The sequence below is a fragment of the Ictalurus furcatus genome, chromosome 26, assembly GCF_023375685.1.
Source record: "Ictalurus furcatus strain D&B chromosome 26, Billie_1.0, whole genome shotgun sequence".
NCBI lineage: Eukaryota > Metazoa > Chordata > Actinopteri > Siluriformes > Ictaluridae > Ictalurus > Ictalurus furcatus.
This window is the reverse complement of record NC_071280.1, coordinates 14,861,594-14,889,374: the sequence shown is the minus strand read 5'-3', so window position 1 is coordinate 14,889,374 and position 27,781 is coordinate 14,861,594. Positions and strand designations below refer to the sequence as shown.

At 40.8% G+C, this 27,781-nt stretch overlaps 1 protein-coding gene across 2 annotated transcripts; it reads right to left on the bottom strand.

Moving 5' to 3' along the window:
* Positions 1 to 3,576: 3,576 nt before the first annotated feature.
* anos1a (anosmin 1a) lies at positions 3,577 to 27,543 on the bottom strand. Of its 2 annotated transcripts, XM_053615773.1 has the most exons (14): positions 26,702 to 27,543; positions 22,779 to 22,826; positions 14,536 to 14,598; positions 13,432 to 13,654; positions 12,328 to 12,512; positions 11,665 to 11,794; positions 10,588 to 10,796; positions 9,418 to 9,559; positions 8,619 to 8,729; positions 7,896 to 7,984; positions 7,346 to 7,517; positions 6,994 to 7,211; positions 5,783 to 5,927; positions 3,577 to 5,472 (listed from the first exon to the last, which is right to left on the bottom strand). In XM_053615773.1, exons 1-14 carry the CDS (start codon positions 26,879 to 26,881, stop codon positions 5,423 to 5,425), a joined length of 1,965 nt encoding a protein of 654 aa, XP_053471748.1. In that variant the 5' UTR covers positions 26,882 to 27,543; the 3' UTR covers positions 3,577 to 5,422. The 2 variants fall into 2 exon arrangements, with proteins under 2 accessions (XP_053471748.1, XP_053471747.1); XM_053615772.1 differs by lacking the exon at positions 3,577 to 5,472 and having other exon boundaries at positions 5,511 to 5,927.
* Positions 27,544 to 27,781: the final 238 nt, after the last annotated feature.

The window sequence follows — 27,781 nt, the reverse complement described above, 5'->3', positions numbered from 1 at the left end:
CTATTCGGTGTTTTCAAATAAAGCAGCGGTCAGACCAAAGGCAAATAACAAAAATTCGCCTGGCGGAAAAGCTAATGGGCTACTTGCACAAACATTTCCACATTATAACAAAACAGCACTTCTGCTTCCGGATCATCCAGTATAATGCCAATGGAGCTATTTTACACCCAGTGTCTATAGGAGCTTGTGAAAATAAATGTCAGTGACAGTCAACATATATTGAAGTTCCTTGTAGTAAGCTGGAGAAAGGTGTCAGATTGTAGGGAAGAAAATACCTATTAACAGAAACAAACACCCAAATGTTAGCCCAATACTATGACACTATTATAAGACAAACGTTATATGTTGCTATCCTACTGTACTGTCAAATGTAAACAATGCTACCGAAGATGCAAGAATCGAGCTATTTCAAAACATAAATCCATAATAGCCCTGAGCGCAAGTAGCCCGTTCACTGAAGGGGAAAGGACGCATGATATGAAAAAGGCATGCATTTGCATTTGGGAGCAGTGATAGAAAAAAGCCAGCCACTAGAGGAAAAGTAGGTGTAGCCGTGTTTCCTTTGCTGAGTGAAAAAAACAACTGGTTATTTCTTAAGGCCTCAGCATAATTCATGGTACAAAGACGCCGTTCAGCTGGCTTCCATGAACAATATGATCTCTTTCTGCACAAACTCAGAGGATGAACATGCAACACTTCCAAGCCTGTGATTTTTAACAATTTCCAAATGAGCCGTTTGATTCCAAAATCGATTACATAGGAATGGAAAAGTACTTCCTATAGAGTGCTAACACTTGCTAACAAGCGGTTAAATGGGACTACAGAGGTTGTCGGGGACGTTAAACGTCATCACGACGAACAGGAAACTCATACTACTGCCTCGTTGTGTTTATACTCGCGCTCTTGCAAACGATTCCAACTCAAACTTTCCAACTTGTAGATTTATCAATTTATGGTATTTTCCAATTGTAGTGTTTTTTTTAAATAAAGAGTTGTCGGAAGCGTAGCGGTGGTGATGTTGAAGTCATGCGACCGTGGTGTAGTTCGTTAGTAGCCTAACTTTAGATTTTTACTTCTGGCGATCGTATTTAAGCTTCAAAGTCCATAAAAGTTGTGCTCATTTGTGAAGATTATCGTGACGAACAAAACACGTAAGAATCATAAACTTTTGTTGGCCACAGAGCTAATTTTCTACAATGATCTAAAAGCCGAACTAAAAATCCCGTTGGGTTTTTGTCGAGGGAACCAGGGTGATGCTAATTTCCGGGTAGGCCTACAAAAATACGGTCATCCCTTCAGCACTCTATATTGTGATACCATTGGAGCACTTGTACTGTATGTGTTGAGTATGTGCACTTGTAAGCTCAATTGATTTTGTCTCAGCGCAACTCTCGTTAAATATGCTTTACTGTTGCTTCCACATCTGACATATGCTGAGGGGGGTTTGTGGTAGAATCCTGTTTATTCTCGCTGCCTGCTAAACATTTTTGTGAACAATGTAGGCACCTCTGTATTTATGGAAGACAAAATGCTGAACAAATGGCGCCAAAGCTGTCGAGCATGCCAGTTTTCGAGCGCCTGGAGGAAAATGATCTATCGTGTGCGTGAGTCAGTGTTTTGGGCCCAAAGTACTTATCAATAATGTCAAGAACCATGTAAGCAGCATGTGACATGATTTCAAACATCTGCGCCAATTTTATCAAGTCACAAACATACTGTCCCCTGTTCAGCACAGATGTTAGTCCTATAATGTGAGAACTATTGAGTAATCACAGCACTGCTCTCCTCTCCAGAGAGAGTACTATAAACCATTTCCACTCCATGGCCTCAACGCAGCGTCAATGTGTGTTGATTCATTCGAACATGCATTCCCCATGGGTGGCTTTTGAAGTGTTCGTATAGAAGCTGGCTTTAATGAAAACTCCAAAACCACACCAGTTTTTGAGCTTTTGGGACATTTTCAGCGAGACGAGAACCATGTGGTACCGCGGCGATTAACACCGACGCAACTGATTTCGTCGTTACTTTGAGCGAATAGCTAGACTGCTACATACGATAAATATGTGATAAATGGGGATTTGCGCTATAAAGATGTTAAGCAGAGGGATATTAATTCTTGAAAATGTCTCTGACGGGATTGGCCCGTCGTGAAGCGCCTTGTCGGGGAGGCTCATGAGAAGGTGCGGGGAGGAGGGGGAGGAAATATCGCTTCCTTTTCAGGCCCAAAGAGCGCAAACTATTTTGATGTATATTTCATCTGCTCCCAATTTTTCATCCAGAGAACATCTATTCTCACTCTGTCTCTCTCTTTCTTTGCAAATCTCTTTCTCTCACTTCCCCCCGCCCTGCTTTCTCTAGAGCATCATAAACATGTTTGAACCAGTCAGGCCCTCTCTCTCTCTTTCTCTTTCTCTCTCTCTCTCTCTCTCTCTGGATGCTAATAAATCCAGGCATATGGTTTGACACCTCACCGAGAAGAGAGGAGAGCTGCACACTCCCAGCTGTACCATTCCTCTCTCTAATGCACTCTCGGCTCACTCCGGAGCGCCGTGAAGTGCATCTGTTTAAAATCATTCTCCATTTTAGCCCAATTAATCATATACACACTTAGGCCTTACATTCGAATAACATGTTAGAAGCTGTGCTGTCAGATTGAAGCTCAATGTGCCAAGATGGTGATTTGTATCGAGATTAGTAATGCACTTCTCTATCAGTTTTCCTATAATACTATAATAAGATGAGACCCTTGGATTTTAAATTGCATTCCTACGGGAATTACGGAAAATTCTGAGGTAGCGGTCTTCGGGTTAGACTCACGCCCTTTCTGTGCAAATCTAAAGTTGTTTTCGTTCAGCACTTTTCGAGACACTCCCTCGGAGATCCGAGTCAGATAAGTTTCCCTCAGCCATAAAACATCGCTTATAGCAGAAACATGGGCAATAAATTAATCAGAATATCAGTCCATGCTCAAAACACACACACACACAAACTCCATGCGCTCCATATGGAAGCCATACGATCTGCTCAAACCATGTGTAATATCCATCATAAGACCGTATCCATCATGTGGGGAAGGCATTTGATTGCGTCTGTGCTGTTATTGCTTTATATCAAAGAATCACGTTGAGGATTTTCGGATCGCGTGTAAACCGGCCACTCTTGCGATCGGGTGGAAACAATAGACCGATTTTAGCCAGTGTGCTGTATAGAGTGACACATGCACACACTTGCAGCACACACACACCTCCAGAGAAATCCTAATTACACTGTTAAAGCTCAGGGCTTGAAGAAAGAAATGCATACTGGTGTAAACACACATGTACACATGAACCGTAATGAAAAGAAGCCACAGGCATGACTAGTGAAGCCCCAGGTGTCTATACATGTGTAGTCTCTCTCTCTCACACACACACACACACACACACACACACACACACACACACACACACACACACACACGTGTCCCAGGAGATTTGCCACTGCTGTGTTTGCACACACACACACACACACACACACACACATACTCTGCAAATAGAAACCAGGAGAATGAGCAGGCTCTAACAGAGCACTTCTCCCTTGTGTGTGTGTGTAACCCAAGTGAGATCATTATATAGAGAACAGATAGCGCAATGTGTTAGCCATGATGGGATTTTAGCTTGGCTTGGAACGACGGCTTGCCTTTATCGTAGAAGAATGCAGTATCTCCGTGTGCCAATTCCGAACACTGTTCTGATGGGTTATGGATTCCAGGTGTAAGGAACTTTTTTTTTTTTTTTTTTAATAGACGCTAGTCAAGTGAAAGCATTTCAGTTCATCGCTTGTATCACTTTCAATAAAAAGCAATAATATCTGCCGAGGGACAATACGGATAGGGTGTGGGGATTTTTTTTTTTTTTAATAATAAAAAATATGTACAGTACACTTTTTAAATCCATGGGAATTTACAAATCTATTTTATACAAAACTCCTCATGAGGATGTTTATGATGGGAGGAATACACGATACATTCTCACTCTCTCTTTCTCTTTCTCTCTCTCACATGCACAAGAGACACACACACACATACATACATATACACACACCAATATTACACAGTTGTAGCAAATACACGTACAAATAAATAAGGACATGAAGTATATACAAGAATTACACAACAGATAAAATCCCACAGCATGAGAAGCACACGGAAAACACACTTTTTTTTTTTTTTTTTTTTTTTTGCGCTTTAGGGGTGTTACGGTTTGAAATTTGCATGGTATGATAACGTAGGCAAAAAATATATATATATCATGGTATCACGGTACTAGGGCTGGGCGATATTATCGATGTAATATCGATATCATGCTAAATGATTTCGTGAAACAATTTTCTGAGATATCGTCAGTATGTTTTTTTTTTTTTACGTTTTTAATAATTAGAAATTAAATAGAACTGAATGGATCGGAGAAATGTCCTTAAGTATCGTGATATGATATTTTTGTCATATCGCCCAGCCCTACACGGCACTAATCGAGTATTTTAACACTAAACGCAAGCCGGTGATGAGAATGGAAAGGAACTATTTGTACAAGTGTCTCAAATATCCGTATTTATCACGTTGTCATAAAATGAAAGGCTGCAAGGAGAAGTGGTGCACTGAGCCCGCCCCCCCCCAAAAAAAAATATTCTTATTTTAAACAATATTTTGAAAAATATACATTGTGAACAATGAAACCGTAACAACCCTATTGCACTTACAAGGAACTCACACAGAATTGATAATCAGCACAGTGAATATGAATCGCAATTTGTATAACTGTAATTTGACACATAGTAAAAGGTGCATGCCCACAAATCAGGGAGTCATGATGGGGGGGTAAATATAACATGCAGTCGCACACCACTTTACGAGTTAACTTTATTTATGGGTCAAAGCAAAACTTCTCACCACATGCAACACGGGACTTGCAGACACTTTTTTTTTTTTTTTTTTTAAACACAGGTTATGCAGGGCTGAAGGTTAACAGTCAGTCTGCTTTGTCGGTTAAGTGCCATTGAAAGAAAGGGAACATAACAAGGGATAATTTTTCAAACAAACAAACAAACAAAAACAATGCAAAACTCACTCAGGTTGTAGTTGCATATCCATTTATGATCATTACGTTACAATTTTTTTTCCCCCCCAGTTGCTGTGTTTTGTTTTCATCACCATCCTTCCTTTTTCTTCTTTCTGGCTCTCTGGTGGATGGAAATCCTTCGTCGAGAACGTCTGGGATCGAGTAATCGCTTTCACAATTTCCTTCTCCTGACTCTCCCAGAGCCAGATGTTTTCTGATCCTCTCAGTGAATGATCTGCTCAATGTTCTTTGGTTCTTTCTGTTCTTTGTGTTCCTGAGGAGCTGGGTTCAGGGGGGGTTTAAGATGGTACGTTCCAGTGTGAGCTTCAGTGCTGTTCAATGACTGACCTCAAATGGTGCTTTTTCACCTTGGGTTCTACAGATATGGACGAGACAGAGCGGGTGTTCGGTTAATTGATTAGGAAGAAGAACAAGAAGAAAAAAAAAGAAAAAAAAACATCTGTGCACAGTTGTTTCTCTTGATATCTGAAGGCTGAGCTGTTTAATGATTCAATCAATGAACTTCGTCATCTCTGTCCCAGTGGCATGATATGAAGACTTTATTAAAGAACCGTTTCAGACACTGTTATTAAAACGACTTGTCAAAGAAGAAGTCATTCATTTCACACACCCACAGACCATCACGGTGTAGAAACAACGAGCTGACATAGAAACGAGGTCCTTACTGTAGTGTAGGACAGGCCTGGCATGGCCTGGAGTCTGGAAAGTTCTGAATGTTGTCGGGCCCTGACCTCCAGCGGTGATCACTCCCACCTCCAGCCTGTACAGAGATGCCATCTGCAAGCCGGAGACAACCAGAACTTTTCTTTCCTAGAGAAAAAACACAGCGAGAGGGTGGACAGAGTGTGAATACAGAAACATCTGAACTATCCAAGGCTGACCGGAGCCAATATTTTCTCTTGCTGCAGCTTAACTGGCACAGGTAGGACACTTGCTTGCAAACATTTCATTGTGTGTCTTTTGAAACATGGCAACAAGCATTACTTCCTGGACGCGATTGGCATGTGTGAACCAGCAAAGAGTGGCAACACAAATAGTACACAGTACAACAATCTGGCACTGTGAGATACATACTGTATGTATGCTCTAATCAAAGAAACGAATGCTGCTTTCCCACTAGCCTAGCTTTTTACCTAGATCTATTATTATCACTAATAATGATTAAATAAACATTGACTTCGTTTTAGGCAGAAAATCAAGACAATGTGAGCTGCTTGTGTGACTTATGCAGCCAGAGTAAATAAGGGGCATCACACTGTGTACACTGCAATTTTTAAAACATTGGTAGTGAAATATTTTCAACATGCTGTATCTCCTTATATTTGCTCACTCACAAAACATGTTTTTTTCTGCACCAGAAAAAAATAAATCATCCATGCTGGTTTCACTTGCTTGTCCCCGGAGATATGGCCTCCTTGTTCGAGAGATAAAAAGTATTTGACCTCACTTTTCAAAAAAGTTGAATTTTTGCAGCTTTGGATGCTCCACTGTGCCCAAATAAATGCATACGGCAGCACTTATTTATTTATTTATTTATTTATTTATTTATTACACCAGCTGCATTCTGTTTGCCTTGCGGTTGCTTCCCATAGGATTACACGTAAAATGTGCGCTGGTGGTTGAGAAAGCAGCCTAAAGCAGTGTCAGACCTCCTGAATCAATAGAAACAAAGTGTTTCGTGCTGCAACCAACTTGCGAACCAAACAAATAATCTGGACTTTTTCGAATGTAAAAATACATCACTCTGCAGTTCTGGTTGTTTAACAAGCAGCCCGGGTTTTTGTAGACGCCTCTGGATATGACAAAGACAGTGGGGCAAAACTCATTTGGTGGCAAAGTGAGGAAGCTGTCAAGTATCGCTGGATTACGGACTCACTGGAGGGAGGATCTGAGACTGAGAGATGAGGCTGTTGGCCTGGTTGGTTTTGGGTCTCTCAGCTGTGACGTCCGCCCAGGTGACTTGGTAACCCGTGACCTGCTGAGGGGGTCGCGTTACGGCTACCACCCATGAGAACAAAGCCGTCACGTTGCTGTCATGCACCGAGAAGGCTGCAGTGAGGTTCTCTGCCCTTGCCTGGACTTTTGCAGGAGCAACTAAAAGGCGAAAAACAAATTACAGTTCAAAGAAAAGATAAAGCACCTGAATGTGTGCTGAATCATTATTAACTTAAAATTTTGGACAATTTATCTTCTTCATGTCGTGAATGTATCTAGTAATGGAGACCTACCAGGATCTCCAGGGCATGTAATGGGTTTGGAGCTCTTCCCTTGAATGGCTGCACATGGTGGGGTGAAGAAAGTGGTGCTCTCTGCCTGTGCTCGGCTCTTGGACCCAACAGCCTGGATGATCACTTTATACTTGCAGGAAAACTGTAGACTAGGTAAGCTGGCGTAATTCTCCTACACAACACAACAAATAAAATATTCACCAAACCCAAAACATGCAGCAAATCACAGTACAGTTTAGATCCATCTTAACATGCTTAAATCTGAAGAAAAAAAAAAAGATTGTTTCTAATATTCAAAAAAGCCTTGCTAATACATGAAGACATGTATTCTAATTTTGTAATTCGAGACTACTGCTTTAGGTTATAAATGTTTTTTATTCAGTTTGCTAAATGGAGCTCTTGGTGATTGATGCAGGTGAGATTTTCCCCTTCAGTGTTTTTCACTAGCAGTGATCAAGTGTTGTTTCCTGGAGTAATTTGTCTTGGAGTTGAATACCTGTCAGGTTACACCCCCCCCATACCTGTGAGGTAAGACAAATTGAGACGCTACCTGTGTAATGAGCTTCTCTTGGACTCGGGTTCCATTATGAGAACAAATCTCTGGGAACCACTGCACGCGGTAACGACTCGCGTTCGGGTCTGATGAAGAAAAGACACAGTGGCTTTAGCCTTGACGAGAAGTAAACTTGTACTCGACAGAACCAAATTCCGAACATATGTATCATATATACTGAATGTACTATGTGTCTCATTCTTTATACTATCACTGCAGCCATCTTGATAATGTACCAGAGTGATAAGACTTCACAAATCTGTTTCTCATCCATTAGAAAGCTCATGCCTGGATTTAAATTGTGGACAAGTGTGCAGTTGTTTATAAAAAAAAAAAAATGATTTATGAACTCTGTCCTTGGATCAGTATACAATGCAGGCTCTTTTTTCACTACATAAAAGGATGAGATTAAAAAGACACCACACTCTCCAGGGTCAGTTTTACATCATTCACAAACCTGCGCTTTTTCTTTCTAAGTAGAGACGGTCATGTTAGCACATGATAAAGAGGACACTGATTTGAATAGACTTCTGTACCGAGTGCAGAGGCAGCCATTGTTCTTCCTTTAATCCTGATCCTTAACTTTATGATAAGCAGTTTGTTTACACAAAGGCAGAACTGTGCTTTGAGGTAGCGGCCTTTTCAAAAAACGCTGCAGGGTTTTTCCCCCTGTAGTCCCGGACTGATGAAAATGCCTTTCATCACTTTTTTTTTTCTTACCTCGTTTCTTCCAGTAGACTCGAACCTGGAGCTGTCCGTCCTGGTAGAACGGCGTGCCCACATCCAGAAGGTCCGACTGACCTTTCTGAAGCACAGGGCTGGCTGTGGTTTCTGATATTAAAAGTAGAAAATGACAACTTTGAATATAATGCATATGATCCACATTAAAGGTAATGAGAGATTAAAACACATTGACAAAAAAAAAAGTAGTATTTCTTCTATTCATGTTATTCACCTTGTTACAGAGAGTATCATTTATGAAAGACTTGTGCATCAGCAAAGAAAACCACATCCGCAAGAACTACATAAAAGGCGCCAACATTGCTAACAAGAAAATCCTAGGAGCCAGAAAGCAGAAAAAGCTGAATTTTACCGCAAAAACCATAGTGTACGCTGGCGAACGAGAAGGCTATGTTTTTTCAGATGTGCACCAAGCAACAGAAGGAATAAACAGCTTCTCCATTTTATTGTACCAACCAAAAAAAGCCACTTGATTTCTACTGGCTCGCAAGACCGAGGCTTGGGACTTCGCAGGTCAAATTTCTCAGAAACATTCTCTGCACGAAGAAAAAGTAAATGCTACCAGAAGCAAACGTCATCTTTTATACCAGGCAAATTTGACTTGCGTTCGGTCTGTATAAAAAGCAGAAAATGCATGAGTTTCAGATGTGTCCCATATCCACAAGGGGTCGAAAAACAGTAAATGCCACGAATGTTGGCACCTCTTCTGATGTCTACACTTAGCAAGCCATAATGCCATTTATAATTCTTGAGATATGTGTCTACGTGAGTCACGCACCGGTTTTTGTTTGCTGTGTTGAGAAGCGCAGGATAGCCTTGGAACTCTTGAGAGGAAGCTGCTCCCAATATGACACGGACTGGAGCTCCACTGTGTAACTCCTGTCCTCCCTCAAACCCTCCAGCTCCACCGAGTCAGAATCCTGCACGCACACACACACATACACACACACACACACACACACACACACACTGTGAGCTGCTGGGATGGGATCACTGCTATAAGACAGAACAATCAGACTTCTTAGGGTGAACCATTATTATACACACTGGCTAAATACACAACGTATTGAATTCATATATATATATATTATATATATATATATATATATATACACACACACACACACACACACACACACACATATATATATATATATATATACAAATATATTTTTTCCAGAAGTGTAAAAGTAAATAAAGTTACTTTTATCATCGATGAGTATTTTATGTGGCAGTATGATGTAATTCGTATTTGTATGTGGTATTCCGGTATGGCCTTGGTAAACCTAATTGCATCATTTTCCTTTTGTAATAGAATCTTCAAATGCAGCACGGGAGGTTTTCCTATTAAACCACGGTTTTGATGTGTCCCAGTTCATCCAGTGGTTATTAAGAAAAATTTCGTTTAACAAGAAAATGTCAACAATCCCCCCTCAAACCTTCTTTTAAAAAATGCAGCATGTACATAAAACACAAACATCGCTGCTGCCATCGCCAACGTTGCTGGGAGAGGGGTGGGGAGGGGGAGAGAAAAAAAAACAAACTCCTTGAAAATGATCTCACTCAAAGGAAAACAATTTGGTTGTTATTAAGAGATTTCCCACTCTCAAACGCAATGAGAATTAATATGATGTTTTTGGCTGTGCGCCGGACAGACTCGTGAAGTGCGGCCTTTAGTCAGTGGGTTTGATGCAATGTGATACCGTCCTGGCATCCAATTTAAGGCTTTGCATGATCAAAGGCAAACCCACGAGTTGTTTATCTTACGCCTCTTTGCACTGTTATACTTCATTTGTTGTGGCTCGCTGAATGAGAAAGAAAAAAAAAAAAGGGGGGGAGCGGGGGGTGGAGCTGTGGTCGCCGGGGATGGATTTACGCCAGGCTTGCGGAATAGAGAGGGAGACGATGAATCGAAAATAAGAATGGAAGAAAGGTGAGTACAAATTACCCCACTGATAGTCTTTCTCTTCTTGAGTTTGGATGCCATCGTGTACCCTCCTTCACTGAGCATCATGCTCCAGGACAGTTTGTAGTGGTGCACCGGGACATCTGGGTCTGCTGGAGACACCCAGCTCACACGCACCGATACTGACCTGTCCGATCCAAAGGTCACGTGACTGACCTGTAGGTCAGAGGGCTCTGGGGGTGGGGACGGATCTGTAAGGGTCAAATGACAAGACGGTTAGTTATGAGAGCGAGAGTAATGTTCGCTCTGACACTCTTCCTCCTTGAGAGTGTTCTTCACAAGACCTGGATGCATTACATACTGTAAGTTGTCTAAATATACACCATGTTATTCAACCTAATCTATATCAACTGCATCTCTTTACTCCGAACTCTCATGGAACTATCATGGAAGTCTAAGCACACCTTTAAGCATATTTACATGCAGTGATCACCCTTTCAACATACTGTCTTTACTCTTCTGCACCTTTATGCTGTAAAGACTCATAATCCCACAATCTAGTATCACTAGAAGAGAAGGAGTTTCTTTTTTAAGTCGGGTTGCTCTGCTTCCTCATATTGTCTCAGGGAGGTTTTTTCCCCGTATTTTTTGACTTGCTCATTAGGGATCTGAATCTACACCCGGATTTCTCAAAGGCTGCGTTGTGACAATGCCTATTGTTAAACGCGCTTATACAAATAAACACGTCCATGTGATCGCTCGCATAGCGTAAGGAACGGAAATGACTTTCCACTGAATTGCTCCAGTAGGCTGTGAAGCTGGAAAAAACTTTCTTTCTTTCATGTCTACAGTATCTCACCCTAAGAGCGTTACTCTTATTGTTAACAGTTATAGGTTTGAGTTTGTGTAACACAACCATGGTTTTTTTTTTTTTTTCCCCCCAACACCTACCCTTAGACTTCATTTATAATTCATAGTTTTGAGTGCACTGGTTTTCAGTTATTTTCTCAGTCCAGGAAAACATTTTTGTCAGTGGTAACTGCACATGGTGTGGATGGAGATTAGGTTGAAAAAGCATATAGCTGTTCCTTTAACATGATTGGACTTAACTCGCTTTACCTTTAGAGGCTCTGAAGTGTCTGCTGGGGGTGGTGTATCCTCTTGTTCCGTGTACGTTGACTGCTGCTACTCTGAACTGGTACCAACGACCTGGGCGTATATCAGCCAGCCAGACACGCTCCTCTGAGGTCTACATCAAAAACACAGGATTCAGTACAAAAATAAAACAGAAAGTACAGCATGATGGTGGATTTGTGAGGAAAAAAAAAAAAAAACCCAAAACAAAACAAGAATGACTTATTTCAAGAAAGAAAGCATAGATCAATCAGTGAATAGACGGGTGGATGAAAGGATAGTGGATCTACATGAAAACAGCTACCAAAACATACCTTTCCAGGTGCAGAGTTCTACAAAACGTTTTCATGTGGGAATGTAAATGTCGTGGCTTTAAAACTCATTTAAAAAGTACACAATTGAGTCTTAAGGACCACCGTTGTGTACCTTTGAGGCTACGTTTACACCGGATTCAAAGAACTTGCTAGAATAGACAGAACACACACAATACATAATAGTAGGTGAGTGTTTGGCTCAAAGGATGGAACTGTATTTGCTCCTTCGAATGTAAGCACAGTGAGCATGTTCATATCCGTCCTTGGCTCATATGGACGTACAAATACACACACACACACACACACACACACACACACACACACACACACACACCTGCGCTACCACTTCCCAATCAGTCGCGCCGTCCTCGCTTGGGTGGATGCCATAGTTCCAGCGCCTCTGCAGCACGTTCAGCACTGGCTCAGCCGACACGTTGAACTTGGAGGACCAGCGCACCTCTAACACACCAGACGGCATCTCCTCAAACACTAGCTCCTTCCTGGGCTTCAGTGGAGCACCTGGTCAGCAAGGAACATCAATATCAGGTCATTATCAAGTTAATAAATAATAATTTATAAGGTCCACTTATGTGAAAACCCTCCTCTGGGCAGTTCCGTGGGATTATTCGACTGGACGATTAGTTAGATTAAGTAGTTGGTGGTGTGACAGTCTGCCTGACATTAGGCAGAATTGCTGTTACCCCACCAAAGTTGATTATTGTCCAATAACAGCATGCCCTGAAGTGCTTTATTTCTCTATGCCATTTTTTATATACAAAAAACACACACTGAACTTTTTAAATCGGTTTATTGTTGACATAACATTTATTCTACCAAATTTATTCTACCTTATACGTCCATGACTATAAACAGTCCTTCGCTTTCTACTCTGTCTTTTGTGCTGTCTTGAAGTTAATAAGTGGGGGGGGAGCAGTTTGTCATGTTACTGAGAAACCACAAAGCCCTCCATGGTGCACATTTCCCTGTGTCAGTAAACTTTAGTTACAGCTTTATCTCTGACTGTTGCAAAGCCCTGACACTGGAGACTTTTTAAATCAGTTAATGAAGCATCCACCCTACTGGGTTCCCTGGGTTAGTTGTTACAATAGTAATGATAATGTATTATAATAAGCGCATTAATATAGACCTGTGAACTGCCTTGCAGCCGGACCTGTTCGTGTTTCTGAATAAAGGATAAAGAGTCGTTACTTTGTGTCGGTGCTTTTACTTTCTCTTGTGTTGTTGGGGTTTTTTTCCCCCAACTAGTGCCAAGCAGAAATCCAGCTTTTTAAACCATGGGTTGGCAAACGCAGGAGTGAGCGGAGGTGTCTGGGGACCTCCTGGAGTGGCACCACCTAATTATTTATTTACAGGACGAATTTGCGTTTGAGGAATATGTGATGAATGACGTTACTGGATTGGCTTTGTCGTGTTATACCTCTGTAGAGGTTTCTGGGTGGTTGGCACGTGTGCCCACAGCCATTGGCGCAGCACTTTTTGTGTCCCGGGCACTCGTTGTCCTCCTCACAGCTCTCCACACAGGCGGCTGCGAATCCGCTGGCTCGTTCTGGAGCCGGACATTCGCCCTGTTTCAGCACCATTACAGAACGCAGGAACTCACAGCTTGTCACGCACTCGCCATGACGCTTGGCAAACGCGTGCTGGGACAAAGAGGACACAGGAAACTATGTCAGCACAATCACATATATTTGCTTTTAACACGCAGCACTGGTGACCTTTTATTCGGCATTTTAACGCAGGAATTAATATTACAGAGCTCATGTCCGGGAACGTCTCTATTTAGCCATTTAGGCAAAATCGTGGCCAGTAAAAACAGTTTCATTTATGATTTAGGAGAATTGGTGTAAAAGAAATGGGCAAACCCTTATAGCCAGGAAAGGATGATTACTAAATTTGACACATCATTACATCATTCTAGAAAAAAAATAATAAAAATACTGACCTTTGTATTTGTTTCTGGCTATTTGTAGGTTTGGCGTGCCATGCATTTATAAGTAGCCTGAGCGTTGAATTATTAAGCAAGCACAAGGTCTATGGTACTAATAGTATTCTATCTTTTTGGCAGTAAATCTATGACCAGAGTCGAACTGGTACCGCATGTGTTATTAATATATAAAAACAGTCAAGCTGGATGAAGTCGTTGGCACGGATGCAGATCTCAAGATGTTTGAAAATCCCATTGTTCTTGTGATTTTATGAATCATGTAACAGGAAAGGAGAAACACTGCTTCGCCAAAATCATTACATATTATACAGGAAAGTCACACACACACACATTTAGAACAATTACAGGATACACAATGTCAATTGAACTCTGTATGAAAGGGAGAAAAAATAAATCGGAGTTTAATAAAAGGAAGTTAATTTAGGGTCTATCAGAAAGAACAATTGACAATCAGCAGTATTTAGATAACCACAGCACCAGTGTCAGCCGTGCTGAATCAGACCGCGGTTGTATTCTGCTTACTAAGTGTAGACTAAGAGCAACCTGTGAAAACGTGAGGAATTCTGTAGCCAGTACCTCGCATGGCGCTCGACAGGGTCCGTCCCTCTGTTCCCAAGATTCTTTGCACGGCTCCAGGCACTGCGTACAGACATGACAGCGTTAGATTAGTTTACCACCAGCAGTTTTTATAGAAAAGCCACCCATTTAACTGGCAAAACATTGTGGCGCAGTTGTGTGCCTGTAAACTGTTTAGCCCCGATTTGCTTTCTGTTCCTCTCCGAGGTGACACGAAAGAAAGAAAACCCTGCGCTTGAGCCCTTAGCAACATTTGACATTTACATTTAGCAATGCAAATGTACTCTTTATTCTTGTCCCAGTAATACGCCTTGACATTCTGCTTTCTCTCTCTCTCTCTCTCTCTCTCGCTCGCCTCTCTTGGCCTCGTCTCCGGTGTCCTCTATCCAGTCACCCCAAGAGGAACACACTTCTCCTCCTGCATGAGCGAGCAGGGGTCTGCGCGCCTCGGGGGAATTCGCATTTCCAATTTCATGCTGTAGTAATGAGACACGCCGGTCACTTTGACATAACACTGTGCTTAAAGGGAGAACGAAAATAGCAGGGATGCACAACTAATTAGGTTTTAATTGTTATCAAAAAGTTCCCTTAGTTAATTACGCAATATGGTTTATGCTGACTAGAGCTTCACATTCATGCTTTAGCAGTCTGTTTGCACACTGTGGGAACATATTTAATTGCACTTATATTCATGATTCAAAACATTAACAATTCTCCACCTAACCTTAAAACCTAACATATTTATCATTATGAAATATTATATTTATCATCATAACATTAACCATTAGTCATTTAACTTTAAAACAATATATATTATAATTTAAAATATTCACCATTAGTCATGTAGTCTTGCATATTTATCATTTAAAATGTTAACCATTGGCTGTTTAACTGCTTTATCCAATTTACTATCTGTATTTATTTTATTATTCATTCAGTCTTATGGGGCGGACGGTGGTTTAGTGGTTAGCACGTTCTCCTTACACCTTCAGGGTCGAGGGTTCAGTTCCTGCCTCGGCCCTGTGTGTGCGGAGTTTGCATGTTCTCCCGGTGCTGCAGGGGTTTCCTCCGGGTACTCCGTTTCCGTAGTGTATGAATGGGTGTGTGAATGTGTATGTGATTGTGCCCTGTGATGTATTGGCACCCCGTCCAGGGTGTACCCCCCCTTGTGCCCAATGCTCCCTGGGATAGACTCCAGGTTCCCTGTGACCCAGTAGGATAAGCAGCATAGAAGACGGATGGATGAAATTAATCTTATATTTGAGAATGATTGATTCTAAGAATGTCTATTACATTTTTATTTTCTCTATTTTCTCTTACACACTCGTTTTTTAAAGCACGCTGAGCTGCATTTTAATGTGTGAAAGGTGATACAGTATATAAATTTAGTTCCTTATTAAATACAACAGCGGCTGTTTTGAGTATCATCTGCGATCACTTTAGTACGTGTGGCTGCTCAGAGGACTATCTGGGGCCAAACTTTTTCCGAACGAGAATGGGAAAAGCCGTTTATCTCAGAAGGAAGACGTTTAAAAGGGCGCGTGAGCAGGTTGTCGGAAACTATGAATAATGGCAGCGAGGCTAAGGGGTACTGAAAGCGAGCAGGACTAGCCTGTTTTATGGAGCACATTGTGGCTAGGAACCTGCTGAAAAAGGCCCGAGGCGAGCGCACACTAATCACCCCAAACACCCTCAGCACGCTGGTGGAAGATCCTGCACCCTGCCTATGATTCCCATGCACACTCCCCTCATAAACATAGGTAGTTCTCTGGTAGCTATTTAAATGGGTTTCAATCATTATATCCATCACTGCCCGTAAAAGGCAGGTAAGTATTCAATGTTTTTTGCCCATTCAGTAACTGCTCATCTGGAGTGGACTATAAATGATGGTGGATGATGAATACATGAATACTTGGATGATGAATACATAAAAGAGTGCATAATCTACACTTACAAATCAGCATAAGAGATCAATACTCATTGGTGGAAAAACCAGTAGCCTGGGACATGCAGATTTTGGGAACTGCTTTTAATCTGTAGCTGTTTAGAGGACAAGAACCTTCCATTAACCAGAGAAGGAAAATCTGCTCCTTATTGACTGACAAAAATAAATAAATAAAAGCTTTAATTTGTTACGCATGTTTAAACTTAACACACTTTATAGTGACATGACGCACCTTGAAAGTATAACTCTCCAATCACCTCACGGGTTAAACATTAGGAAAAAATAACGACACGAGCCAGACTCATACAATCTTTTAACGAGCGATGTGAAGCCAAAACACCACAGCTCACTCGATGACTTTTTGACCAGGGCGCAGACACGATCTGCTCTATGATCATTTCCTTTACTCTGTATTAATGCGCTTAACCTGGGAAACTACGTGGCTGTATGTGATTACATTCTGCTACCACTCTTTAGCCTAGTCCGTTTGATTTCCAGGCAAAACATGAGACTGGGCTGCACGCTGGGGCATTCACACTGGGGTGGACTTGCTAATGAATTTATCATTTGTCCACTCCAACAAGCATTACAAATCCTTACCCATCTAGCCACCATGGCAGACACGCTCGGTTTTATTGCTCTGTTCCTTGTTTGATCTGTCTTCTCAGAGTGAACTTGTTTACAGCCAAGCTGCAGACACTTAATCTTCAGGCTTTGCACTATTCATAAACCTTTCGCACTGCAAACCACTGCCTCGATGGACTCCGTGTATTCAGGAGTACATTCTAATCTGTCAGACTCTGAGCAGCGCAGCGCTCGGCTAACTCAACAGCTCTCTCAACTTGAATATATCACCCTTATATGATGCATTCCACATTCGGTGGGGAAAAACCACAGGACCTGGCTATTAATCACACGCACCCGAGCCAAGTCTGTGGCCCTGGAGGATTAAAACCACTGGCCCTGAAAAACACAGGAGTGCAGTGATCACCTTTCTAAAACCACCCTTTAGCTCGTGCCAAGCTTTCACGCGAGGCCCTGCTAATCCCCTCGAACGATCCCGAATGTGCCGTACTGGTATTATACCCCAGCGCCGGTTAGTTTTCCGCCCCATTTCAGGCACAAATCGAGCATTCCTTTCCACGCTGCAAAATAAAGGTTATTTAAGAGCAGCAGACAGACATAAAAGCGGTCACTCCAACAGCATGCTAACGATCTGGACCCTTAAATAACTCTGCACCTGCAGTGTTCAGATACAACTCATCATGTAATAATCAATCCCTTGATGAGATTAAATAGATGCCTTCGTGCATCAACACACCTCTCCCTCTTAGACTGTAATGCTTCTTCTTTTGACTGCTTCATCCCTGACTGCCAAGTTGAGACACTTGCTCTTATCCCTACGACTTGCTTCTGGTCAAATGGGGCAAATTAGGTTTTTTAACTCTATGTCAGCTCCTGTGACATCAAGTCGCTCGTGTTGTCTTCTGCTTCACTTGCGAGTCGCTTTTGATTAAAATGAACGTCAAACGAATACACGTAACTGTAAATTCAGGGTATTGGACAAACTGTGGGTGAAATGTATGCAACGCAGGCGTCTAGGACACGTACATGTCTGGGTTATTATAATTTTTTATCTAGTAGGTTTAAAAACCGGGAAAAGAACGGGGGGGAAAAACAACACTACTACAACCATCAAACAGAGCTGGGCCGTACACTGAAGCTTTTACTTGCCTGGTGGGTTAGCTAATGAATTTATGATTTGTCCACCTCTGATATATAATTAGCACTTTAGCCAAGCGTGACTCTACAAGGCAAATCAGTTCAGAGACAGTTCTGGCTTGGGTGGTTGTTAGAACCGCGAGTTGCTGCAGGAACCAAACCACATCAGCACTGTCCATGCATAATGCTAGCTCTAGGTAAAGAGCAGGACTTTCACTCCAGGGTTTGAGAACATGCCCAGCTAATGCCAGAGGACAAAGTGTATGTGTGCACGTGTGTGTGTGTGAGAGAGAGAGAGAAACAGAACGCCAAAGTTTGTCTGTGGTATTCATTTGAACAAACTGCATTTGCTTTACAAAGTTTCTAGGCCCTAACATTAGCGGGCCCTTTGCCATGTTTAGCTTTCCTGAGATTCTCATTCACTGAGTGGCCACAAATGAATGTGTGGACATAATCACAGCAGCTTAGAGTGTTCTCATGGTATACTAATTATTCTGCTGACATTTAAATATGGCGTACTTAAAAGGTTGCAGAAATGTAATGACATTCAGTGAAGTGCAGATTGACGACGGGATTTTCTTGTACCGTTAATGACTCTACAGGCCGTTTAAATGGGCAACTCTCTGGGCGCACAGGCTGCAGGCTAATCCCTTTGGAGTGCTGCTCAAGTGTTGCTATTGTGTCCCTGTGCTTTGGAGCAGCCAGCTCAGTGATGAAAAGTGACATTTAGCGTTGAAGTTGTAGCGTTTGAGATATTACACAAATCTACATTTTGACATGGTGTGACTAGTCTGTGTTCTTTGGGTAGAAATAAAAAGAGGCAATGGCTCCAGTGAATTAATATGAGAGTACATGACCGCATAATGTGCATAATATACTGTAAGTGATCCTCAGAATATGTTTATAGTATAAAAAATAATTATTATTATTGTTGTAGTTATTATTATTATTATTAATAATAATAATAATAATAATAATAATAATTGTTTTATTTATACATTTGTTAATTTGTTTATTATTAATTTATTTTCTGGCTGCTAAATTATTGATTTTAAACAACTGCATTTATTTATTTATTTCCATTATTATGGTTGTCATTTATTATTATTATTATTATTATTATTATTATTATTATTATTAACATTGTTTTACTTATTCATTTTTTTGTTTGTTTGTTTCTTATTTATTTATTTTCTGGCTGTTAAATGATTGATTTTTTTTAAACAACTGTGTTTATTTATTTATTTACATTATTATTGTTGTCATTTATTATTATTAGTAGTAGTAGTAGTAGTTGTAGATTATGCCTGATTATTTTCTTTCTGTATTAGTTTAGTGAAGTTCTGGCTGTTAAATTATTGATTTTGTACAGATATCTATTTATGTATTTATCTATTTATTTATTTACTATTGTGAACATCCTTGATTATTTATTTATTTATTTACTTACTTACTTACTTACTTGTTTACTTTTTTTTCCCCTTTCTTTATTTTGTTTCCTGGTTGTGAAGTGACTGACAGCTCCCGGATGTAAACGACTTTGTGTTTGGATCTACATACTGCTCGCTTGTAAACACCTCGATGATTATTTGTGTTCTGGACACAAAATACAAAGAGCCTTCAGGATGACAACACAGTAAACAGTGTAACAAGAACAAAGGCCGACTTTTTGCTTTGCGGAGCGCCCGCAGCGTGTCGTGACGATGTTGCCAAGTCAAAAATTCTTTAATCAAGCCGTCTTGAGTGTCTGTTGTGGGATTCTGCTCTAAACAGAGTGATTGACATTCAGAGGCTGGGTACACCTGAACACAAAGAAGGGGGGGGGGGGGGGAGGGGGGATTATGAAGATGTGATGTGCCTCTAGCATATCGTTATAACCTACTTGTGTTATACTGGGAAGCTAATCTTAAGCATAAAGCTTCCAGACAGAGACACATAAATAAGTCTGGTTCAATTTTTGGAATCAATTCTGCTGTATTCGCTTACTAATTACTCTCTAACTTGCACTTCTTAAGAGCAAAACGCTTCCTAATTAGCAAAAGAGACCTTTTAATTATCTAACTGAAGGAGCTGCGTGAGGTAATAGTGCAATTAAGCCTAGGTGCAGCATGGCCTACTGGCAAACGCTAACTCCGTTACTACTGACACACAGGCTTTTAATAGTCTATTTATCTGCGCTTGATGGATCTCTAAACCAATAAGCGTCTGCTAGAATGAATAGAGAGGAATCGGTTGGGTTTAAAGTGAATTCGAGAAGGGACTCTCTGGAGAAGGCTCTGAAAATGTGTGGAACAGTCAGCCAAATGTTTTCATGGATGGAAGGAGAGAGGTCAAACCTCTGGCTGTTCTGTGAGACTACCCGGGGAGTGATGTGGGAAAACATGTGCGTCAACAAAGGGAAAAACCTCCCAAAAAACTCAAATGTCTCATCAGTGACAGTTTGTTTAGGCAGCATGCTATAGTCGAGAGGAGGATGTGACTCCGGTGACACATTCCTCCCCTCTTTATAGTGATCTTGACCCTAGATCAGCTGGTGAGACATGTGAGGGTTGTTTGTTGTTTAAGAACTGTATGTATGTGCACTAGATTCTGCTTTAATGTATGCAAATGTATGTGTGAAATGGAGAAAAATGAAGAAAAAAACCTGACTTTGTGCCATACATCAAAGAGAGAGAGAGAGAGAGAGAGAGAGAGAGAGAGAGAGAGATTGAGATGGCGCACCATATTTTAAAATGAGCAGCATAATAATGAGAATCGGGGGAAAATCTGCAGGAGCAGCTTGTCAGCTTTATACCTCTCTGCTATAGTATAAAGCTGACAGATAACATACAGCCAGCTGGCATAAACCACTCCAGGACATGCTGTTATTGGAAAATAATCAACGACGGAGCGGTGTGATGTGGCTATCGACCAAAGTTGACTATCTTCCAATAACAGAACGTCCTGAACTGTTTTATTCCTCTTATACCACTGTCATTTTCCGACTGTTCAAATGTCCATCCATCCATCCATCCATCCATCCAACCATCCATCTTCTATACCACTTATCCTTCCTTCAGGGTCACAGGGAACCTGCAGCCTATCCCAGGGAGCATTGGGCACAAGGCGGGGTACACCCTGGACAGGGTGCCAATCCATCGCAGGGTGACTATTCGAATGTTTTATTTATTAAACAATGGCATGTTGTACTTTTGATCCATTTTCAGCCATAACATCCATAACAGCTATGTTATAACAGCCTCTCTTTTGTTCTCTCTATTAAAATTAATAAGACAATAAAAGTAAAACAGTTTGTCTTGATACCAAGAAACTGTGAAGCCCTCAAGACTACTGAGTGTAGGAAAACTTTACAGCTTTAGTTCTGCCTGTTACTATGCATTGACACTGGAGACTCCTTCCAAAAACACAGTGCAATTAACCATATAAACAATCACATAGTGTTCCATGAGTAAGCGTTTACTATAGAAACAATATAATGTCATATTAGAATGAGCACATTAGTATGAACCTGTGATTTACCTTATAGCTGGAACTAACGGACCAATCAGAATGGAGAATTCCACAGAGCAACACTACTGTACTGCTGGCAGTTTGTTAGCAAACCTATATATTATGATGCATCTTATACATCATGGAAATGTCTTCCAGAATTGTAATATGATAGGTTTGTGACATCGCCCACCCTGAATTCCTGGAAACCGTGTAATAAAAGCTGTTGAATTACAGGCCGGCAGCAGCACTAAAGATTTTTAGCAGGTGTACGACTTGTGCATCGCAGTTTAAGAAAATGGACCCGAAGGATTCGCAACAGAGCTCTCGTTTATGTTATCATTATAAATGTGATTTGATCCCAAAAGGAAGTTGACCTTATGTTAAGATAGAGGAAGCCTGAAACTGATTTGAACTTTTAGGCAGCGGCAGAGGAACAGCTGGAGTAAGATGCAAAAAGTTTGTACTAAATATTAAATTCTCAATGATTAAATAGCTAAACAAACAAGGCATGAATTTAATTGATTCTGCTTAAGGCCCGACGTTGTGTTATAATTTCAAAATGTGGAATCTTTATGTATAAGGTGATGTAATTATAGTTAAACTAACATCGTAAACAACAAATTATTAATAACCGGAAATATTGTGTTAGTAAAAAAACACAGTTTAAACATTTTTGCAGTCTGTATGTAGGATGCGTAGTATGTAGGATGCTTAGTTTGTGACATTTTATAGATCTTTTGTTGTTGGAATATATTTTTTATATATATATATATATATATATATATATATATAAAAATGTGAGTACATATTTTTGAGTGCATATTTTTAGGCATGTCTTTCAATCTCACATTCATTTTACACTGATTAATTTTCCAGGAGCATAGCCAATATATCACACATTCGTGTTAAGGTTTAAAGCACCTAAGAATAATGGTCCGCACTAAGAACCGGCACAACGCTCTCAGCATGATGTATGATGTCATTACGGGAGGCGGGTGAGCACACCGATATTTTAAAATGACCGATCTGCGCTGGATTTGTGTCAAGCAGCAACGTAATGCTGTGTAATTTTGACAAAAATTACCTTTGCGCATTGCTTATGGCCTTGACACCAGCCCAGGGATCCATTACTCTGTGGAGAGAAAGAGAGAGGGATACAACTTGTTATAAGTAAACAATTTAGAAGGGAAGAGAAAGGAAAAAAAAAAAACATATTTAGATTTATGTGAAACATGGAACTACAGCTGGGATTAGAGCTACTGTTAAACTGGGCAGGGGAAACAAAGAGGCTTTGTTAAATAAATAAATAATACAGCAGGTCATTTATATGCTAAGCATTTCTAATTGAAGTTATTGTCCATGTCAAAGTGTACGCTATAATAAAAAGTTGTTCGTTGTGATGCACAACAACATGTCACCGGAGTAACCCTGACCTCCAATCGAACCTGACCCACATCCACCTACAAAGACAAACATTCACCTAGGAAACGTTTTGAATTGCTCCGTCACCTAGGTGCGTATGCTGTAAACCTCTCACAACCTCTTCTTATCACACAGTCTGTTTGCATATTAAATCCCATAATAGTCCGTAGCATGTCAGGAACTGTCACAAATACATGCTTCTTTAAGGAGCTTTTATATTATATATATATATATATATATATATATATATATATATATATATATATATATATATACACACACAGCTCTTCTGACATTTCCAACAGAAGGATTTCTTCAGCATACACTGAATAAGCGATTAATGTAAAATACACTACGTGAATGATTTCATTCCTCATGAATCTTTAATCGGACCTGCCATGGGCAGAGCCAGACAAAGCCTTTGTGACCAGTGAAGCAGGATCAATAGCCAAAGCCTCGGGCAGGAGCATGGTGTAGTTCACGTGTGTTTGTGCCATGAGCGTCATACAAATCTTTTCCACCGAATGCATGCTATATATGAAGTTTAACAGAAATTTGCTTCGAGATTTCATAAGCTTACACGGTAACATCATTTGAACGTTGGTTTCTTTTCTATTTATGTAAATAAAGTGCTCAAACATGACAGGGGGTTAAGCATCCTTAAATGTTTCATTCTTCGTGTACCACAGCAATACAATTCTGTTTTATTTATTAATGAACAACACACATTTATATGTATATTTAATGGTGTGGAATGTGAAACGTGCTCGTTCCTGTTATAGCAAACATTTTAGTAGCTATAGTAGCTATAGACGTTCGCTTTTTTCCCCACTTAAAGTTAAAAATACTATAAATAAATAAATAAATAAATTTAAAAACAGCTTGTAAGATCACAGAGAAAGCACAAAATGTAGGATGTTCCGTCCTGAAGTGTAGAAAAACTTCAAGGAGCAGCTTTACCTCTGACATAAGGGTATGGATACTTGAGACTCCTTCCATAAACGTGAAATAAACATCTCCTTGCAGAAAACGTCACCATGTCATTCAGCGGAGTTTATTTGTGATTGTTGTGGCCAAAACGGCTTGATTTTCCTGCGTCTTTTTTCGAACTTTGTGATGCGATTTACAGAGGGGTTTTTTTTTTTGTGGGAAAACTACTTGAATTAGCGAAATTTTGCAGTGATGTTTGTTGGTAAATGAGACCGTTTAGCTGTACTCATGTACGACGCACGTGAATCGAAGAAGGCTTTGGCTGAATGCGCGCTGTGATGATGTCACACGATACGTCTTGGCCCAAATCTGCGGTAATTCAGAAAAATTGCCAGCGCCTCAGAATATTGTGGAGTTTGCTCGTTCATTTCTGCGATCGCAAAATCTTGGAGGGATTGATCGATCCTCATACGTTTCCTTTGTTAAATAACAGCACGGTTTTTTTAACGTTGATTATTACACGTGATTTATGTGAAGTGTCTACTGTCAGTTAGCTGCTACTTTAGAAACGCTCATGTGTTTGAACAAGCACACTCATATAAACCTGTGATTTGTACTGTCTGAGCGGCTGTTCTCACAAATCAACCCCTTCTTGCCAATCAGATTAGGGAGTTGAACAGCGCTGTGGTGTAAAGTCAAATCAGACGACTCATTTTCGGATCAGATCTCTAGCTAGAGATTAAACTGGCTCAGCATGTGCGGTAAACAGGCCACCTTAAAAGCTTGCCTCATTTCCTTAATCTCTGATCAGCGTGACCCTGGAAACCTTTGTGACCTTGACAGCGGCTCATCGCATCAATTCAAATAAAATTTCATGGTCACACTTTCTATCGTCTGTCTAAAAAGGGAAATAATTGACAAAATAGCTCTCATCATCCTGAGGGAGCTTTTCAGAAGTGGGTGCTGTAGATTGCGGTCACTGGCAAATCAAAGGCATTCACTGAGGGATCTACAACGCAGATGGCCGCTCTAAGAACACTGGCTGTTGTTTGAAGAACAGTGGCCTTTCTTTTCCCTTCCCCAATGAGCATCATGTCCGTTTTTGATAACGTTTCCTAGGTCACTGAACCAAACAGATAAGCTTGTGTGGTAAGCGGCACCGATGTGATGGGCCTCCGCTGAGCGTGTTCTCAGACAGGATGGCTCAGACAGGATGACATCACGGGTGCTCGCTTCTGGAGAAACGTCTTTTGGCTTCGAGAACTTGTTTTTTTCTTCTTCTTCTTTCGGTATACGGGAACACAACGCAGGATTGCCTTCTTTGGCTCTGGGCCAAGTTCCCAACACAAAGATTAAAGGATAGAGCTACTACACATTATAGTATGTATTTGTAGAATGAATGGAAAAGATTGCATACACAGTTATTCTCCCCGTGTTGAATCACGCCAGCCTGTACAGACTCAAAAGGGCATGCTAAATGAGTCTGGCTGCTCTTTAGTGGGGCAGCTGCTGTTCATTGAAAACGACATCATTCACGATTATGCTACAGAAGAAGGGATGAGTACAGGCATAATCGCAATAACAAAGCAAGCGTACAAACGCACACATCGTTAGTCTACATGGATGCTCAGACACCCTTGCACGAGTACAAGTATTCTTCTGGTGATGAAGAGTACAGCTCTGTGCACTACATTTTGCAAAATCCAGACAAGATCCCCAGTTTGAGCCTGTGCTCGGTTCACTGTTTGTGTACATTTTCGCATGTTCTCCCCCAGTCCATGTGGGTTTCATCCGGGTTCTCTGGTTTCCTCCCACCTCCCAAAAACATGCCATTACACAGATACTCTAAATTAAGCGTGTCAATATCAGTGTGTATACGGTGCCCTGTAATGGACTGGCGTCCCATCCAAAATGTATTCCTGCCCCGATCCCGGTATTCCCGGGATAGGCTCCGGATCCACCGTGACCCTGCCTGGTATAAAAACGCTCTCTGTGGATGAGTGAATGAAAGACAAAAACTACACAGAGAAACAAGTAACCATGCATCCTAGCTATACTGCAAAAAAACAAAAAAAACAAAAGAAGAAACACATTTCAGACCTGAAAACAACAATTTTGTGATATAAATAATGAAATTATCTATATTTAAATAAATCATAAGTTTGGCATCATGCCAACTTTACAGCCAAGTTATTCAGTTATTTGGCTGTTTGACAGAAAACTACCTTTCCTCGAACCCTTAATATGTAAACTGTGTACCTTTTATTATTATTATTGTGCATCTTTAAAAATATATATTCTTATTATTTTTTTTAGCAAAAGCTTTAAAAGGTACAGTAGCATGTATGCACCTTTCTAGATATACGCTTGAGCAAAGTGGAAATAAAACGGTATAATATTTTAGTTTAAATATTCCATTTATTCCTTTTAGGAAACTTTTGATATAGGAATTCATGTTTACTTGTAAACTCTCAATGACACTCTGAAAAACAACAACAACAACAACAAACACTGACAGCGGCTACTTTACACACTTTAAAACAGGTTTCACTTTATTTTAACCTACACAGACCTATAAGAGTTTTATTTCTTCTTCTTTTAAAAATATATGTATCTTTGTCGAAGAACAGAGAAGCTTTCACCACAGGCTTTTACCTGAAAGTGGGTCGGCGCGTGAGCGATGCGCGCGCTGTGAAGGCTGAGGCACCTGGCGGCGCACCTTGCGCGAAAAATGCCGCTGAGATCCGAGGACGAGTCCTGTTTCCTCCCCAGCGCAACTCCGCAAATCAGCGCCAAAATAATCCGAACCGGGACGGCGGCGCCCATCATGTGCATTTCTCTGTGGGAAAAGAAAAAAAAAACCCAAGCTGCTCTTTCGCTCAAAATATCTGTTCGCACACCACGAGCGTGAAAGTGGATTTGCGCGAGGCAGACGGACGAAGAAAACTTCAATCAGAGAGCAAGGGGCGGAGTCAAAACGAGGAACACTGACAGGCGATTGGCGGAGACGCGCACTGGGGAGACGCGCGCGCTCTCAGGTGCCGCTTGTGTTTGCCTGGCAAATCTCGCGGAAAACAAGCTAGTGCGCGCGCAGGAACTGATCAGGCGCTTTCCACACAAAAGTTAGAATACAAACTACAGGAAATGAAGCAAGAGTATTGAGTATTGACTTTTGTAGGTTGCATCATTATTTAATGTCTATTTGCTTGTCTTTTCTCATTTGTAAGTCGCTTTGGATAAAAGCGTCTGCTAAATGAATAAATGTAAATGTCTATTAGAATGCACTTATATAGGATAGTAGTTCTAGGATTTTAGTTTTATTTATGTCATATTGTAATAGCCTATGTCAATGCACAGGTCGCCTATCCTAGTCCTGGAGTACCCCCTGCACATTTGAGCGTTTTAACCTGCTTTAACACATCAATTTCATCTCAGGAAGGGCTTTTTCAATTAGTCGATTAACTGGATCAGATGAATTGGGAGCTAATCTGTGTAGCATATTGGGTATAGCCTAATCCAGGACCAGGTTTGGGAATTTGTGTGCTAATGTCTGCAGAGATTTCTCTCACTATAGCCTACAACTTGTAGGGGGGAAGCAATATGATTGCTGCCCTCTTTTGGTGACACAAATGATAGCACCCACCTCTGATAACAGTGTGAGAAAATGATATTACACATATACACCCTGCCATTAGGTAAGAACTGACTTTAGAAAGTTAGAGCAGAAACCCAAAA

Coding starts and splice junctions, on each gene's coding strand:
- anos1a (XM_053615772.1), bottom strand. CDS start 26,881: ATGCACATGATGGGCGCCGCCGTCCCGGTTCGGATTATTTTGGCGCTG. Junction 9,560..10,587: donor AGAGAAAGACTATCAGTGGG/GTAATTTGTACT, acceptor GTGTGCGTGCAG/GATTCTGACTCGGTGGAGCT. Junction 7,518..7,895: donor AAGAGAAGCTCATTACACAG/GTAGCGTCTCAA, acceptor TGTGTTGTGTAG/GAGAATTACGCCAGCTTACC.